At 44.0% G+C, this 13183-nt stretch overlaps 1 protein-coding gene across 2 annotated transcripts in view; it reads right to left on the bottom strand.

Annotated features, from left to right (window-relative positions):
* Positions 1-2268: 2268 nt before the first annotated feature.
* The window catches only part of adamts9 (ADAM metallopeptidase with thrombospondin type 1 motif, 9), a 36586-nt gene continuing 25671 nt past the window's right edge, over positions 2269-13183 (bottom strand). The window contains exons 29-40 of one of the 2 annotated variants that reach the window (XM_040202908.2): positions 11670-11840; positions 9705-9884; positions 8176-8346; positions 7806-8000; positions 7340-7469; positions 6979-7073; positions 6325-6419; positions 6032-6165; positions 5552-5643; positions 5272-5376; positions 4582-4690; positions 2269-4171 (exon numbers count right to left, since the gene is read on the bottom strand). In XM_040202908.2, coding sequence (XP_040058842.2) covers positions 4601-4690; positions 5272-5376; positions 5552-5643; positions 6032-6165; positions 6325-6419; positions 6979-7073; positions 7340-7469; positions 7806-8000; positions 8176-8346; positions 9705-9884; positions 11670-11840 — 1458 coding nt within the window. In that variant the 3' untranslated portion in view covers positions 2269-4171; positions 4582-4600. Of the gene's footprint in view, positions 4691-5271; positions 5377-5551; positions 5644-6031; positions 6166-6324; positions 6420-6978; positions 7074-7339; positions 7470-7805; positions 8001-8175; positions 8347-9704; positions 9885-11669; positions 11841-13183 lie in introns of both variants that reach the window. The other variant, XM_078091567.1, reaches the window with a different exon arrangement.

Genomic DNA, 13183 nt, shown 5'->3' on the forward strand with positions numbered 1-13183 from the left:
TGTACAACTCTGAGCCGCGGTTCCAGGCCATCCTAGATTATCTTGAGGAATGATGATGATGATAATGATGGCAGAGGGAGCCAACCGGGGGGACTCATGTCTTTAAAACTTCCCCATTAACTATTAAGTTAAGAGCCTAAACACTTTTAGCAGATTCAAAAACAGATTGCACGCCATCAGGAGAAAATTCTCCTTTTTTGGTTGTGCAGTCCTCGGGTTTTTTTCCTTCCAGCATTGAGGAAAACCGCAATCTTCTTAATCTCGGATTTCTGATGCCATGCATTCTACCTCGCATTATCTCAACTATCTTGCCTGTGAACTGTCAGGGCTGATTTGGCTTCAACGGGCGGCTGCTTGCAAGGTGGCAGACACGACATTTAGAAGTGTCTAGAACAGCCTGAAGCCTCCAGCTGCTTAGGTCACTACTCTAATCCTTGTGGGAAGGACTGGGAGACTCTTTTCACAGATATGCACCTCTGAACTCGCTTCCTCACATTTAACAACATTTCAGAGACAACAGCCACCTCTCGAATTGTTTAAAGCATTCAGGAAAAATGGATTAAGCAACACTTTCTCTGCAAAGTTCACCCTCAACATGGAGAAGGAAACCCTGGACAACCACACAAACTCACGAGGATGTCAAATACACGCTAAGGGTACTTCTAAATCTATTCGACATGTATTTTCCTCCTTGACTCTCGCTGATTATGAGGCACTGATGATTCCAATCATAGTAGACAAAGTGCACTGACTCTCCCTCAGTAACTGCACTAAAAATCAGATGTGTCTGATTTTTTTCAAGCCATTGTACCCATTATACCTCGCAATGGAAAACATGAATACATCCTACAAGCTATGGTACATTTGAGTAAGTGCAGGTGCCACTTTTTGTTTTGATCAGATATGCAGCGGAAAACGTGGAGCGATACAGCGTCTAAAGCTCCAAGTCATTTATCTTTGTAATGTCAAACCCGCGTTCCGCATGAATGCAGGAAGTCATTATAACTTTCAATGGTGATGCAGCTTTTTGGAAGAAGTATGTTGTTTCTCTATAAAATATATCTGATGTAATATAAACCTGCTGACAAGTTGCAATCATCAAGCTACCCTATATAGAGGATGTCAAAGCTTTCATCTGTGAAAAGCACAGAGAGTCCTTCTACAAACTCTTTTTTCAAAAATAACTTGAGGTTAGGTTGAGTTTTGACAAGCCCTCCGCTAATCAAGCCTGCTTCTCTTATTAATCACAGAATTGAGTGATGGCTCCTATTCTGCTGAGCCTGATCTGAGCATGCCTAAACAGCATGAATTATAAATCATACAAGCATGCCATGTCATCTTCAACCCCGTTATCCCGTTGTTGTTTTGTCACAACGGTGCGGTTAAGCGAGTGCGATACCGCCCACACAAACTCACACTCCATCTCCCACTCACTCATCAACAAGACCTTGAGGTACTCGAGCTCCTTCACTTGAAGTAAGGACGCGTAAGCATGTCAGCATGGGTAAATAAGACTATCAGAGCACCTTCGATGCATATTCATTGTGCGGTGGAGTCAACTGTAGGATTTTATTCCCAACCTAAAATGACAAGAAGTTACTTTCAGTAAAACCAATATTTCACAGATAAAGCTGCACCAACTAACTTTTGTTGAACAGCGGCCGTTGCCGCCTCAACTGCAGAATGAAGCCCGCAACGACAATAAGGCCGGAGAAAGGGAAGTTTGCTAACATTATACACCATAATCTACTGGTCCCATTAGATGAAATAGCTGCATTTACAGAGCTGAGGAAAGGTCTTTTATGCGAGGCAGAAGCCAAAGGTCGTTCCCTGTTTGTGTTTATGTATTGTGAAAAATGTTGTTTTGCTATGCAATTTTTTAAAATGATTTGGAAAGACCAGTGTTGACATCTGGTAGATGGCCTGATAATTCACTGCTATGCACATAGACAGTGTAGATTAGATCCAATAAACACACCTGTCAGGTCACAAGCCTGACTGTTATGATGTTGGACGGTGTGTAATCGTATAATAAAGCAGCAGCGCGATGGAGCGAAAGTTTTTTGATCAAATCATTAATGCAACCGTTGCAATGTTGTGGGATGAAGCTTCAACACAAAGTGGAGTAAAAGCTAAATATTAGTGTTAGCAGCAGATAGGCGGGCGTGGAATATATCATTTATTTATTTCCTTCTTATAGTTGATTATTTGATCTTATAGATCTTTTCATATGGCAGCACTGAACTCGGGTTACACAATTTATCCAGATACAACATAAATAACTTTAATAATAATAATAAAATCACAAAACAGGAAATGTGTTGCCGGACATTTCAGTTTATGTCAATATGGAAAGGTAATTCATAGTCATTCATGGTCAAAGTGTATATACATTCACATAAAAATAAGGTCAAATAAATATTTGCATTTAAAATAAAGCATATCTAATGAACCTTTACTGTAAAACTTGAATGATACATTTTAAACACAATGAAAAAATATAATAAAATATCAAAATAATCCCTTCATTTATGACACCTGAGAACTATGGACCGAACCCAATTCTGACATTCAAAAAAACTGTTAGCAACATCACAAAATGTTTACTTTCCTGTGTCTATGGAAATTATTTGTTACAGGGACAGATTGACATTCCCTTTCCCTAAGTATACGCCTGCATACCCAGCATACACATGGTTGAGGTTTGAAGAAAGGATATTCTTTTGTATTTTCTTCTATGTGGTCATGGGAAGAAAACACTTACAAAATTGAATACATCTGGTTAAAGACATACAAAACATACATGTAGACAAAAAGTACCCTGATATTGTCACAAAAACCACACGTCAGAATGTTTTCAACAATAGCGTATCGGTAGGAACCGTTTGGATGGACTTAGAAAACAAAGGCGGAGGGAGGAATGTGAGGTACCAGGCGGCAATGGTTTACAGGCAGCATCTGGGCAGAAATCAGGCTGCAGGGCCCGTGGGCTCAGCAGTTTGAGAGGCGTCTCTGGGGCCAAAACAGTGCATTACCTCTCTGGAGTATCTACTGGAATTATATTGGCCTGAGGTCTTTCTTTCAAGTTCCTCCAGATAAGATAACCTGTCTGCCCGTGAAAGCTCAGGGCTAATGGCTCTCCCTGGTCACTGCTCGCTACCTGAGAGATATGCACCAACAGAGAGGAATTTGCTTTTCTCTGATGTCTAGCAGCGTAATCTCCACAGCTCCTGTAACACTTAGTGTGTTCCGCTGGGTTTGTGTTACTGGTGAGTTTGGCTGAACGTCTCACCTCTTTCCCAGCTCTGAATTGACGTTTCCCCCCAATTGGCTTTTCAAATCCTTTAAAACTACTTCAAATGACAGTAACGATACAGCTGTGCTCTCCACATGCAGGAGTTGTTGTCTGGGCAGCAACACCTGGCTGCGTGTCATAGATTATTGCTCTTCTCCCTCCTGTCCAACCGGACCAAGACTTGCTGCTGGAGGGATGCAGGTGGGGCAGCCTGACCACATCATACTACCTGCTTTCTAATACAATTTTTATTTAACTATAATACCTGAAAAGTAGCGGGAAGAGCAGTGTGCTGGCGAGTGAGCCGCTGCATGTTGCAGACTGCCACAGAGTACAGCAACCCAGTGAGTGGACGTTCAGCAACAATTTCCTTTCGAAGTGGAAGGATCGCTGGACCTACTGGTAACATCTGAAAATGAACTAAACCGTCATGTTACCCAAAGGTACATGCTACATGTGTGTCATATTGTGTTGCCTGAAGGGATAAAGGTTGGAGACACCGCACTGAAAGATTGATATTATTGGAGTACATCAACTTAATGGATGGATCTAAACAAAGAAACACATGGCTGTAACACGCGCACTGTGGAGCGTCAGTCCTGCATTTTCCAAATGGCAAATATCCAAATTGGAAGGTACATTCTAGCAAATGATGGGATAAATGGCAGCTGTGCAACTGCTGTACAACAAAACCAGTTATATTACAACACAAAAATGAACAGAGAGAGTACAATAAATAAGACATTTTAACCTGCTATATACAATACTTACACATATTCATTTACACTATTATACACACATGTGAGTTAAAGATGAGGAGGGTCGTCTTGACACAATGAGATGAAGACGAGTGCTGAACATGAACGGAAATAGTTGCTGAGAAAAAACACATCAAAACTCAGTTAACCTAAACACACAAGTGAAGATGAAATGAAGACTACAGTTTCGTAATATGAAAAACCTGATATTTAGCCAGCTGGAGTTACACAGTATCAGTCCTTTTTAAGCATATGCGTCAGTTATCAGTTATATGTACATGATTTAAATGTTGGTTCTTTTAAAGATTAAAAGTATAAGCCTGGTTGATTTCTTTATTTACAAATATTACTGCTAGAGACTACCACTTAAGAGTATTAAAAATATGAACAACACACATATGTCAAGTTACATCTAATAGTCGTTCTTCTGTTTGGGAGTTTGGTTGCAGCAAGTTTAAGCTCATTATAACAGATTGTGACTTTTATAATTGAAATGCATGGTTGTCATGGTTATAATGCATCCCGCACCTGTTTGCTGGTATCAGATCTACTCCACGGTTACAGGCAGACTGGAGCCAGAGGACGGCGCACATTTACCGCAGTAGCCTCCGCACATTCCTGACACCCTGCTGCCATCCTGTGAACACGAGAGGAATAACATCAGCTGCTCTGCTGTGATATAATCGTGCCAATAAAGAATCTTACAAAATACATACATACAGTACATATTATATTTGTTTCAGGATCGCAGCTTGCATGCATTTTCCTGTGTACTGTGTCCATTTTTGGTTGAAGCCCTCATATGAACTGTCAGTGTAAAACATAAAACATCCCTTTGAAAGATTTTTTTTGTGCCAGGGTTGTTTAGTTGGCTCTAAAATTAGCTTTCTCTTTTCAAAAGGCACACAGAGACTGAGGTCCACCAGTTAGGTTGTCCCCATGATTACATTTGGCAATCACGACAGTTGGACGTTTGTCCAAACATCAAGAAACAAAAAGGAAAGCACGATCCCACGACACGAAAGCCACAGCGAGCAGAGAGCGGTTTGAGTGATCTCCAAGTCCCGCTCTTACAACCTGGCTTTACTTAAACAGCCTCTAGTGCACACGGCGCACCGGCTGACAATGGATGGATAGGAGACTTTTTAGCATTAAAGAGGCGAGAGGGGCAGGAGGGGGCACTCGGAAAGCCTTTTCTATGTAACGCATTGCCAATACCTGTGATTTCCGTATATCAGCCACTGCATGGTTGCCCTGGGAAATCCACGAAGAGTCCTCAGCCACTTTAAAACCTGTTCCCGAGAGGTTGATCCTGAACCGCCCCTGAAAGAAGAGGCAGAGAGAAAGATCAAATGTAGTTCTGCCACAACAAAGAACTGAGCTATCGATTATGTTGTTGGTAACACCACCTAGTAAGACAAAGCCTACAGTCTGCAGCGGCGATGGTTTGATTAATTTCCACCCCGGTCATTTAATTAACAGCTGCTGTTGCTCTCACCTGTGGACAAGGCGCGGCGCTGTAGCAGTCTCCGGCAGTAGCAAATGGAACACTCTTCCCCTCCACGGTGACGGCGAACCGCCAATCTGTAGCTAAGTAACAAGATGAACCAATCAAGCACCATGTGACAAATATCGCGCTCGGACCTGAACTTTTATAACTAGAAACAAACATCAGTCATCTTAACTTGTGTTCTTTAACTGGTGTAAATCAGGCCTTAGTTTTGGGGTCAGCCTAATGGCAATATCAGTATAATTTCATCCACTTACAGCAGTCCCGTTTAATTCCCTCAAGCCTTGTAATCTTGACATCTTGAGCCCATTTAACCCCTGTCCGCATGGACATAATTAAACAGTAAAGGAAGTTCTTATTTGAGAGTAATGTAGAGTTACCGCTGGCACAGGATGCTGCTGTATCCTTTGTTTATGTGTGTGTGTGTGTGTGTGTGTGTGTGCGTGCGTGTGTGAGAAAGCCACTCACTAATGATGTTCATCTTGCTGAGGTCCAGGCGGACTTTGGAGAAGGTGGAGAAGCCGGCGGCGGTGTAGTCTCGCCGACAGTCACAGTCCTCTCTTCTGGAGTCGTTGGCTGGACACTGGGTGGGGTCATTGAGTCTAGGAAACACACACAAACACACACAAAAATACCTTCGCTCAACAACGACGCTACTGAGGAATTTCTTCATTTACAGACCAAAAGAAACACTGCCAGAAGTCAGCTGGATGTTTATAATGAAAGAGACTATTCCCGTTGTTATCCTGGGGGCTGTTTACCTGAAGCCAAAGATCTCTGAAAAGTTCTCCCCGTCTCCCGTTGTCAAGGTGATGTACTCCTGTGGAGTCTCTGTCTGCATTCCTGCACAGTAGACCTGAGGTGAAAGAGTGCGGAGAAGGTGGAGGACAGGGAGAGGTTGTGTCCAGAGAGAGGATAAGTAAATGGTAAATGGCCTGTACTTGTATAGCGCTTTTCTAGTCTTCTGACCACTCAAAGCACTTTTAACACTACACGACATCATTCACCCATTCACACCCATTCATACACTGATGACAGGAGAACCATACACAGTGACACCTGCCATCAGTAACTACCATTCACACACTGTAGTCGCAGCTACAGGTGCAATGTTGGGTTAAGTGTCTTGCCCAAGGACACAACGACATGCGGGTTAGCCGGGCCTGGGATCAAACCCACAACCCTCTGATTGGAGGATGACCGTGCTCCCCACTCACCCACAGTCGCCCTTGATAAGTAAGAAACCAATGGGGTGGAGGCGGTGGGATGTTAAATAAACAACAGAAATGAAGATTAGAAATGCAGATTAGAAACGGGAAGAAAAATGTCAGTGAGGAGCGGAGGAAACGGAATAGAATAGAAGACATAAAACCGGATGTCTTCTTTGTGCCCTAATGAGGTCAATTTAATCTTACCTTGAGTGCCTTTCCTTGAATATTGACAAAGTGTTCGTTGTCTGGGAGCGGGCCATTCATCCTCTGGACTTCTTGACAGCTAGAAGGAAAATGGCCTTGGAGACACAAAAGAGGTAGAAAAGAAACAGGTTCATTATGCCAGCAATTCAATTAGAACAGCAAGTTGGGGTTTATGCACACGTGTGCAGTGTACAAACACACATTTACTCACTCAGTGATCTCAACCAAAGTGCAGTAAAGACAGTGAATCTTAACTGATCGCCTCGCAAAATGAATTTTTCACTACAGGCCGAGATGATGAAGACGAGCCATGCTGAATAATGGGTACATTCAGGGAGCCCGTTAGCCTCGCAGTACTCACAGTTTGGGTTTCTGCAGACTTCTCTGGTCTCTGGCATTGTGTCTCGAGAACACCTGTTTCTTGGCCGACCATCTGCTGGCCAACACTGCACCGTCCTCTCCATCACTCCGTCCCCACAGCTCACCGAACACTGAAGGGCAGGAGGAGAACCACATCACACTTGTGGAGGACAGTCGTTCAATCCCAGCCAACTTTGGGTGAGAGGCCGAGGTAAACTCTGGATTGGTCGCCAGCCAAACGCAGGGAGATGGTCTCTTCATTTCATTTTGATAAATATTATAATATATAACTACATGCACTATGTAACTGCCAATACAATTAGTTAGAATTAGTCACAATTACACTAAGAAGTGTTTGTCTGACTTCCGTTTATTATAGTGGCATCCGACCACACACGTGCATGCTCGGCCTGGACGTCACACTGATGTCCATGACTGGACAACATTAAGAATATGGACTCGCTCACCGGTCCCCAGATTCCAACCTTCCACTCCTGTGGCGCCGGGCACGGGTCCAGATTACAAGGCATGTAGATCTCGGGGGGGGTCCCTTGGCAGTTAGACAAGGACTGATGGCCATACTCATAGTTGTCATTCTCCACAGGCACCTCGCTGCAGGAGATCGGACGCTGGCGGTAGCCCTGTCCACAGCTGGCTGAGCACTGGAGGAGAGGAGAAATCACCGGCAGGAAATAACAACTGTACTTCACGCAGGAAACGCGGGAGATTTCACGTGTACAATCTTTTTCAAAGAGTAACGCGTTTACTGTGCATAGGAAACAATTGAGATCTCAATGGTCTGTGGTGGGAATACGTCACTGCTTCTCTGGTTCTCACCTCCGTCCATTCCCCAGTGATCCAGGTCGATTCACAGGAGTGGGTGTTACAGCTCTCCAGGTCTGGAGGTCTGATCTGGTTCACGCAGTACATCTCATGGACCTGCTGCTGGTTGTGGTCCACACACTGCAAGGCCCGTCGCCGGTGACCCGCTCCACACGACTTGCTGCACTGTAACGGACACAAGAAAACGGCAAATGGAAAATCTTGCTGAATGGTGTTAGACAAAACATTACGACATAATAGAATGGACCCAACTACTGTATTCACTTCTATCCAGCAGCAAACAGGGGGAAGGGACGCTGAGGTTTGAGATCTGTGTCTTTGTGTGAAGCAGTGCATTCGCCCCGTAGCACTACAGTGTAAAGATGTCAAAACAGGTTTGTCCCATTTAAAGTAAAATATAAGATAAAGCCGTTTTCGACTTACAAGTTTACGCTCTTTTACAGTGAGATTTAATTTCAGTTGTTCTTATTTCCACGTCGTCGTCCACCCTTCTGCTTGCAACAACCAAAAAATGCTTAACTCGAGGCTCCAAAGATCTGCAGTCCACAAACCAACAGGTGACATCACTGTAAACTGTAAACGTTTCTTATAAACAATCTAAGGATTGACTCCACAGTGAGAAGAGCGTATCCAACATTAGAGGCATGTCACGTCGTGCACGTGAGCTGTTGTAATCACTGCCAGCTGCTAATTGGAACACCCAGGCAGAGAGCTCCAAACACCTCCCCAGATGAATCAGACTCTGCTTCTCGAGGACACTATTCATGCAGCTCAGTGACCCGGATCCCTTGAACACAAGGAAAACGTCCTGCTGCAGCTGCATGTACTAATATTCCCAACTCTCAACAAGGATCTACTATTGGAAATAGCTCAACGTTGGTCAGCAGGTATTTGTCCATCATAATTAAAACTGCAAGACTCTTTACCTTTGAGTGGGGTGCAGATAATAGATAGATTACAATACTATACACATTTTCAAAATCAATTAGGTATTAAGAAAATTTAAATGAAACAAAAGTCCTACACGGCTGTACTCTGTTTCACTGGACCACTTCACACAAGTCGGATGGTTTTATAATGCAGTTATTTCTTGTGAGAGATTGATCTCTCTTGCAAAGTTGGCAGAAAGCAGTGTGTGTTCATGTGTTTGACAGGTCGAAGGTCAGTAGATGTTTAGATTACAGTGGTGCGTTTGTTTACTCTTAGCCTACTTACATTCACTTTTTAGATGTTTAAACTATCTCTAAAAACGAAGAAGAAGCTAACTTGCCAATTGGCGTTTTGTCAGGAATGAACCCTTTCACACAGGAGCCTCGGGCTGCCTGAAAGAATCGTCTGATTTAGGGGCCATGTAGCAGCAGCTCCTCTCCTCCCCTCCTCTCCTCCGCTCCTCTCCTCTCCTCCCCTCCTCCCTTGTGGCCTCCTGACTCATTAGACATGACTGAGCAGATTCATCCCCGCCCGGCGGAGACGGAGGACCCGGGTTTTTTTCTCTCCGTAGCACGCGGGTCGCCGCAGCTTACCGTCCGCCAGTCTCCTTCTCTCCATTGGGACCGACGAGAGGGGCATTCGGCCACCCGGCAGCTGCGGCTGGACGCCGGCCGGGAGCGCTGGGGACAGCCGGCCTCCGGCGGGATCCGGCGGCCTCCGGCCGGGCAGAGCACCTCGCGGCGCTGCAGGCCGTCGCCGCACGACGCCGAACACTGCACGCAGGTCAGATGAGTACTAATATAACAATATATAAAGTACTAACCGGCTCAGTGAGAGTTTATTGTTTCACTGCATATCAGATGATCGACTTATACTCATGTTTATCGAGATATATCCTCGTGAGCTCCACTAGTGAAAGTTATTTCTCATTTGTTGGATAGCAATAGGATATTATGTGTAAGGAAATTGACAATAGTATCTGTAAGGAAATAAATTGGAAAGTATTGTGGCTATTGATATAAGTTCCTTAATCGTTGTTTCGGTCTAGGTGTGGCTAATATGGAAATGGATGTTTTAATGTTTTAATTTTCTAAGAATTAGACATTGGTATTCTAACTCATATTGAAGTGACATAATTCATTACACAGGATTATCAGGGAAATAATGTTACGACTAAATAGCTGCAGCAACACCCGCATGTTCCTATTTAAGGTGTTTGTAACTGATGTTTCTCTTTTTTTATTTTACAGAAATGGGAAGTATTCAAGAGCAAACCTGAGAAGTGGATGGTTTTGTGTTTTCATACATTTCCGCAGAAAAACACAAAGAATGATAATCTGCTTGGTTTTTCTATTCCATTGACCAAATGACCAGGAACAAAGTCACGTTTTATAAGCAATGACGTCCTCTCATTTCTCATCTCATCTTCAACCGCATGTCTTGTCGCAGGGATATTTCAACATTTTCCTTTTGCTGCTTAATACTTTGTTTTCATGAATTTGGAGGCAACATTTAACTGTAACTGTTTTGTGTCTCCTTTCAAGGGATGATCCTGAGCAACCTAGTTGTTTTCGTGGGGCTAATGCATGGCATGCTATGTACTGATGTCAACTGATACCTTGTTTTAGGAGGGTCCTTTTGCGGGTGGAATCACAATCTTTGAGTTTCTGGTTATTTGTACATGACTGAGAACAGCATCAAATGTGGTCATATGTTTTGCAGGTTATGGGAGCAACAAGTGATGAACATATGATCAAAGATTGAGCTGAGGTTCCTGAGTTTATACAATTACAGTATCTAGATATACCGACATGTCCATTCGTATGTGACACAACAAAACGTATTTCATTGTGTATTATTTGTCGTTGAACCACTACGCTGCGTGCTTCATCCTGGCTAACCACGCTTCACTGTGTGGAGCAATGCTCTGTGCTGCCCTGCAGCTGTTTAGAGCCAGCGCACATCCTCTTTGACGTGTGTCAGATGTGGTTCTGTGCTTGGACTCTTTGGCCTGTGGCGTCAGTTCAGAGAAAGAGGATCGGAAAAAGACAGCGTGAAAAAAAAAAAACGAGCAAGAGAGAAGAAAAAGTGGAGAGGCTCCAGACTCCAGGTGCACATTGTGAGTGCGTCTGGCATGTTTAGTGGGGCATTCAAGGAAAAACACTAACATGTGGTTCCCATTGGGGAGGCACAAGATGGAGGGTAAAGTGAAGCAATCTGAAAGGTGAGCAGTGGGAAATGCAACAGTTAAAGGGAGGATAAAGGGAGAGGAGTGCACCTCCATCCTGCTTTCAAACTTCAAAACTGTGAAGTCCCCAGCATGCACCACCTCAAAACAGCTGCCCGGGGTCTGTGCTGAAAACCACCATGCGGTGTGTAAAAGCACGCTGCCTTAGTTAGCGGCCTGGCATGCTGCATAAAAACAGTCAGGCTTGCTGCAGATGTCTGCAGCAAGCTGGTAAGTGTTGAAGTGGAAAGAGAGAGCTTACATGTGTGGTGGCGTGAGAACCAGAGTGGTGGAGGTGTTTTTTGTTATTGCACAGTCAAAGAGTCCTAACCTCTCCCCAGTTGCCAGTCTTCCACTTGGGACATCGGCCCCCTTTGCAGCGCTTCTGCCTGCGGGGTTTAGGAGACAGATGCTGGCAGTTTTCCTCTGGGACGGGGCGGCCTGACCCGCTCGCACAGACCACCTTACGCGACTTGAACCCTCTTCCACAGGAGGCAGAGCACTGCAAGATGTCAAAGGACAAAAACAAGTGGAATTGAAATCAAAAGGTATGTTTTGTGTTTAAAGAGCAACTGCAAAAAAGGTGCACACGTCATCGCAGTGAAATTCAGTTTTTTTGGTGAAATTGCATTACTGAGATATAGAAGACAAATAACTGGAAAGAAGTCTGATTAAATAAATCATAATCTGCATGGGTAAATTAATAAACACGTGGCTTGTTTTTGACAAAAAACAGTCCCCGCCCCAAAGAAATTGATAGGAGCTCGAGTTGCACGTGGTTAACTAGTCCAATAGCAAAGCGTCCTCATCAACCCGGCAGAAGTTTGTTTCACTTCCGGGTTTACAGAACTACTGGGAGTTTAACCTGGTGTGACAAGCAGCCCCGCACACACACACACACACACACACACACACACACACACACATACTGTAATGTTACAAGGGCTGGGCTGTGCTTGGATGATCCCAGGGGGCGTTGCATGTGAGGATGGATGGGAAGCAACAGGCTCCGAGTTGAATGAGTAAGCGGCGCAGTGTGTGCTGCTGTCCTGACCAGCGAGGGACTGTATGCTGCGACCTCTCACCTCATTCAGGGGGGAGGAAGGCTCACGAGAGGAGGGGTTATTAACATTCTTGTTCCCCATTGTTAAATATGGGCAACCCAAACATTTCCAATTCTGTTGGAAGAAATAAAGTAAGAGTCCAATCAATTGTGTCCGTTATATGTGGATAATAACTGACGTTTTGGAGAGCACTTCCCATGTTGAATCACAGCACACCAGTAGATGGATGTAACAAGTTACTGACAGCTCTCCTGTACCTGACCGAGATTCTATTTTTAATGTTATCGGCTGAAATTAACCTAATATAAGGTCACATATATACGTAAAATGAACTGGGGAGTGTAAGTAGGAGAAGCTAGAAGGTCCAAGTCATCATTTGCATCTGTCTCCCAGACTGTTATGTTCAAACACCAAGTCATTCCTCACAAAGGTTTATGTACTTTTTTGACGAGGGCTTTCCCGCTGTTCAGAATTCCTTTAGAATCAGAACAAAGTTCAAGTGAAACCCCCGTGTATCAGTACACGATCCCCCTATGCAGTACACACCCGCAATTCCCCACAAATGAGCATTTTCTGCTTCATCGTCAAACAATCATCATGTTTTATTTTGCACAGGGTAGAGCAGGTGATCCTTTTATCACAGGGTTTGTAGTTTGATCCCTGACTCTTTTAGTCCTCATGCCAAAGTAATGAATCAAATAAACCAAGTTAAATCAAGATCTCTGTCTGATATCAAACCGTATCACCCATAGAGCTGCGTGGAATTTAAGGTTTCAACCAC

This window comes from Gasterosteus aculeatus, chromosome 17, assembly GCF_964276395.1.
Source record: "Gasterosteus aculeatus chromosome 17, fGasAcu3.hap1.1, whole genome shotgun sequence".
Lineage (NCBI taxonomy): Eukaryota > Metazoa > Chordata > Actinopteri > Perciformes > Gasterosteidae > Gasterosteus > Gasterosteus aculeatus.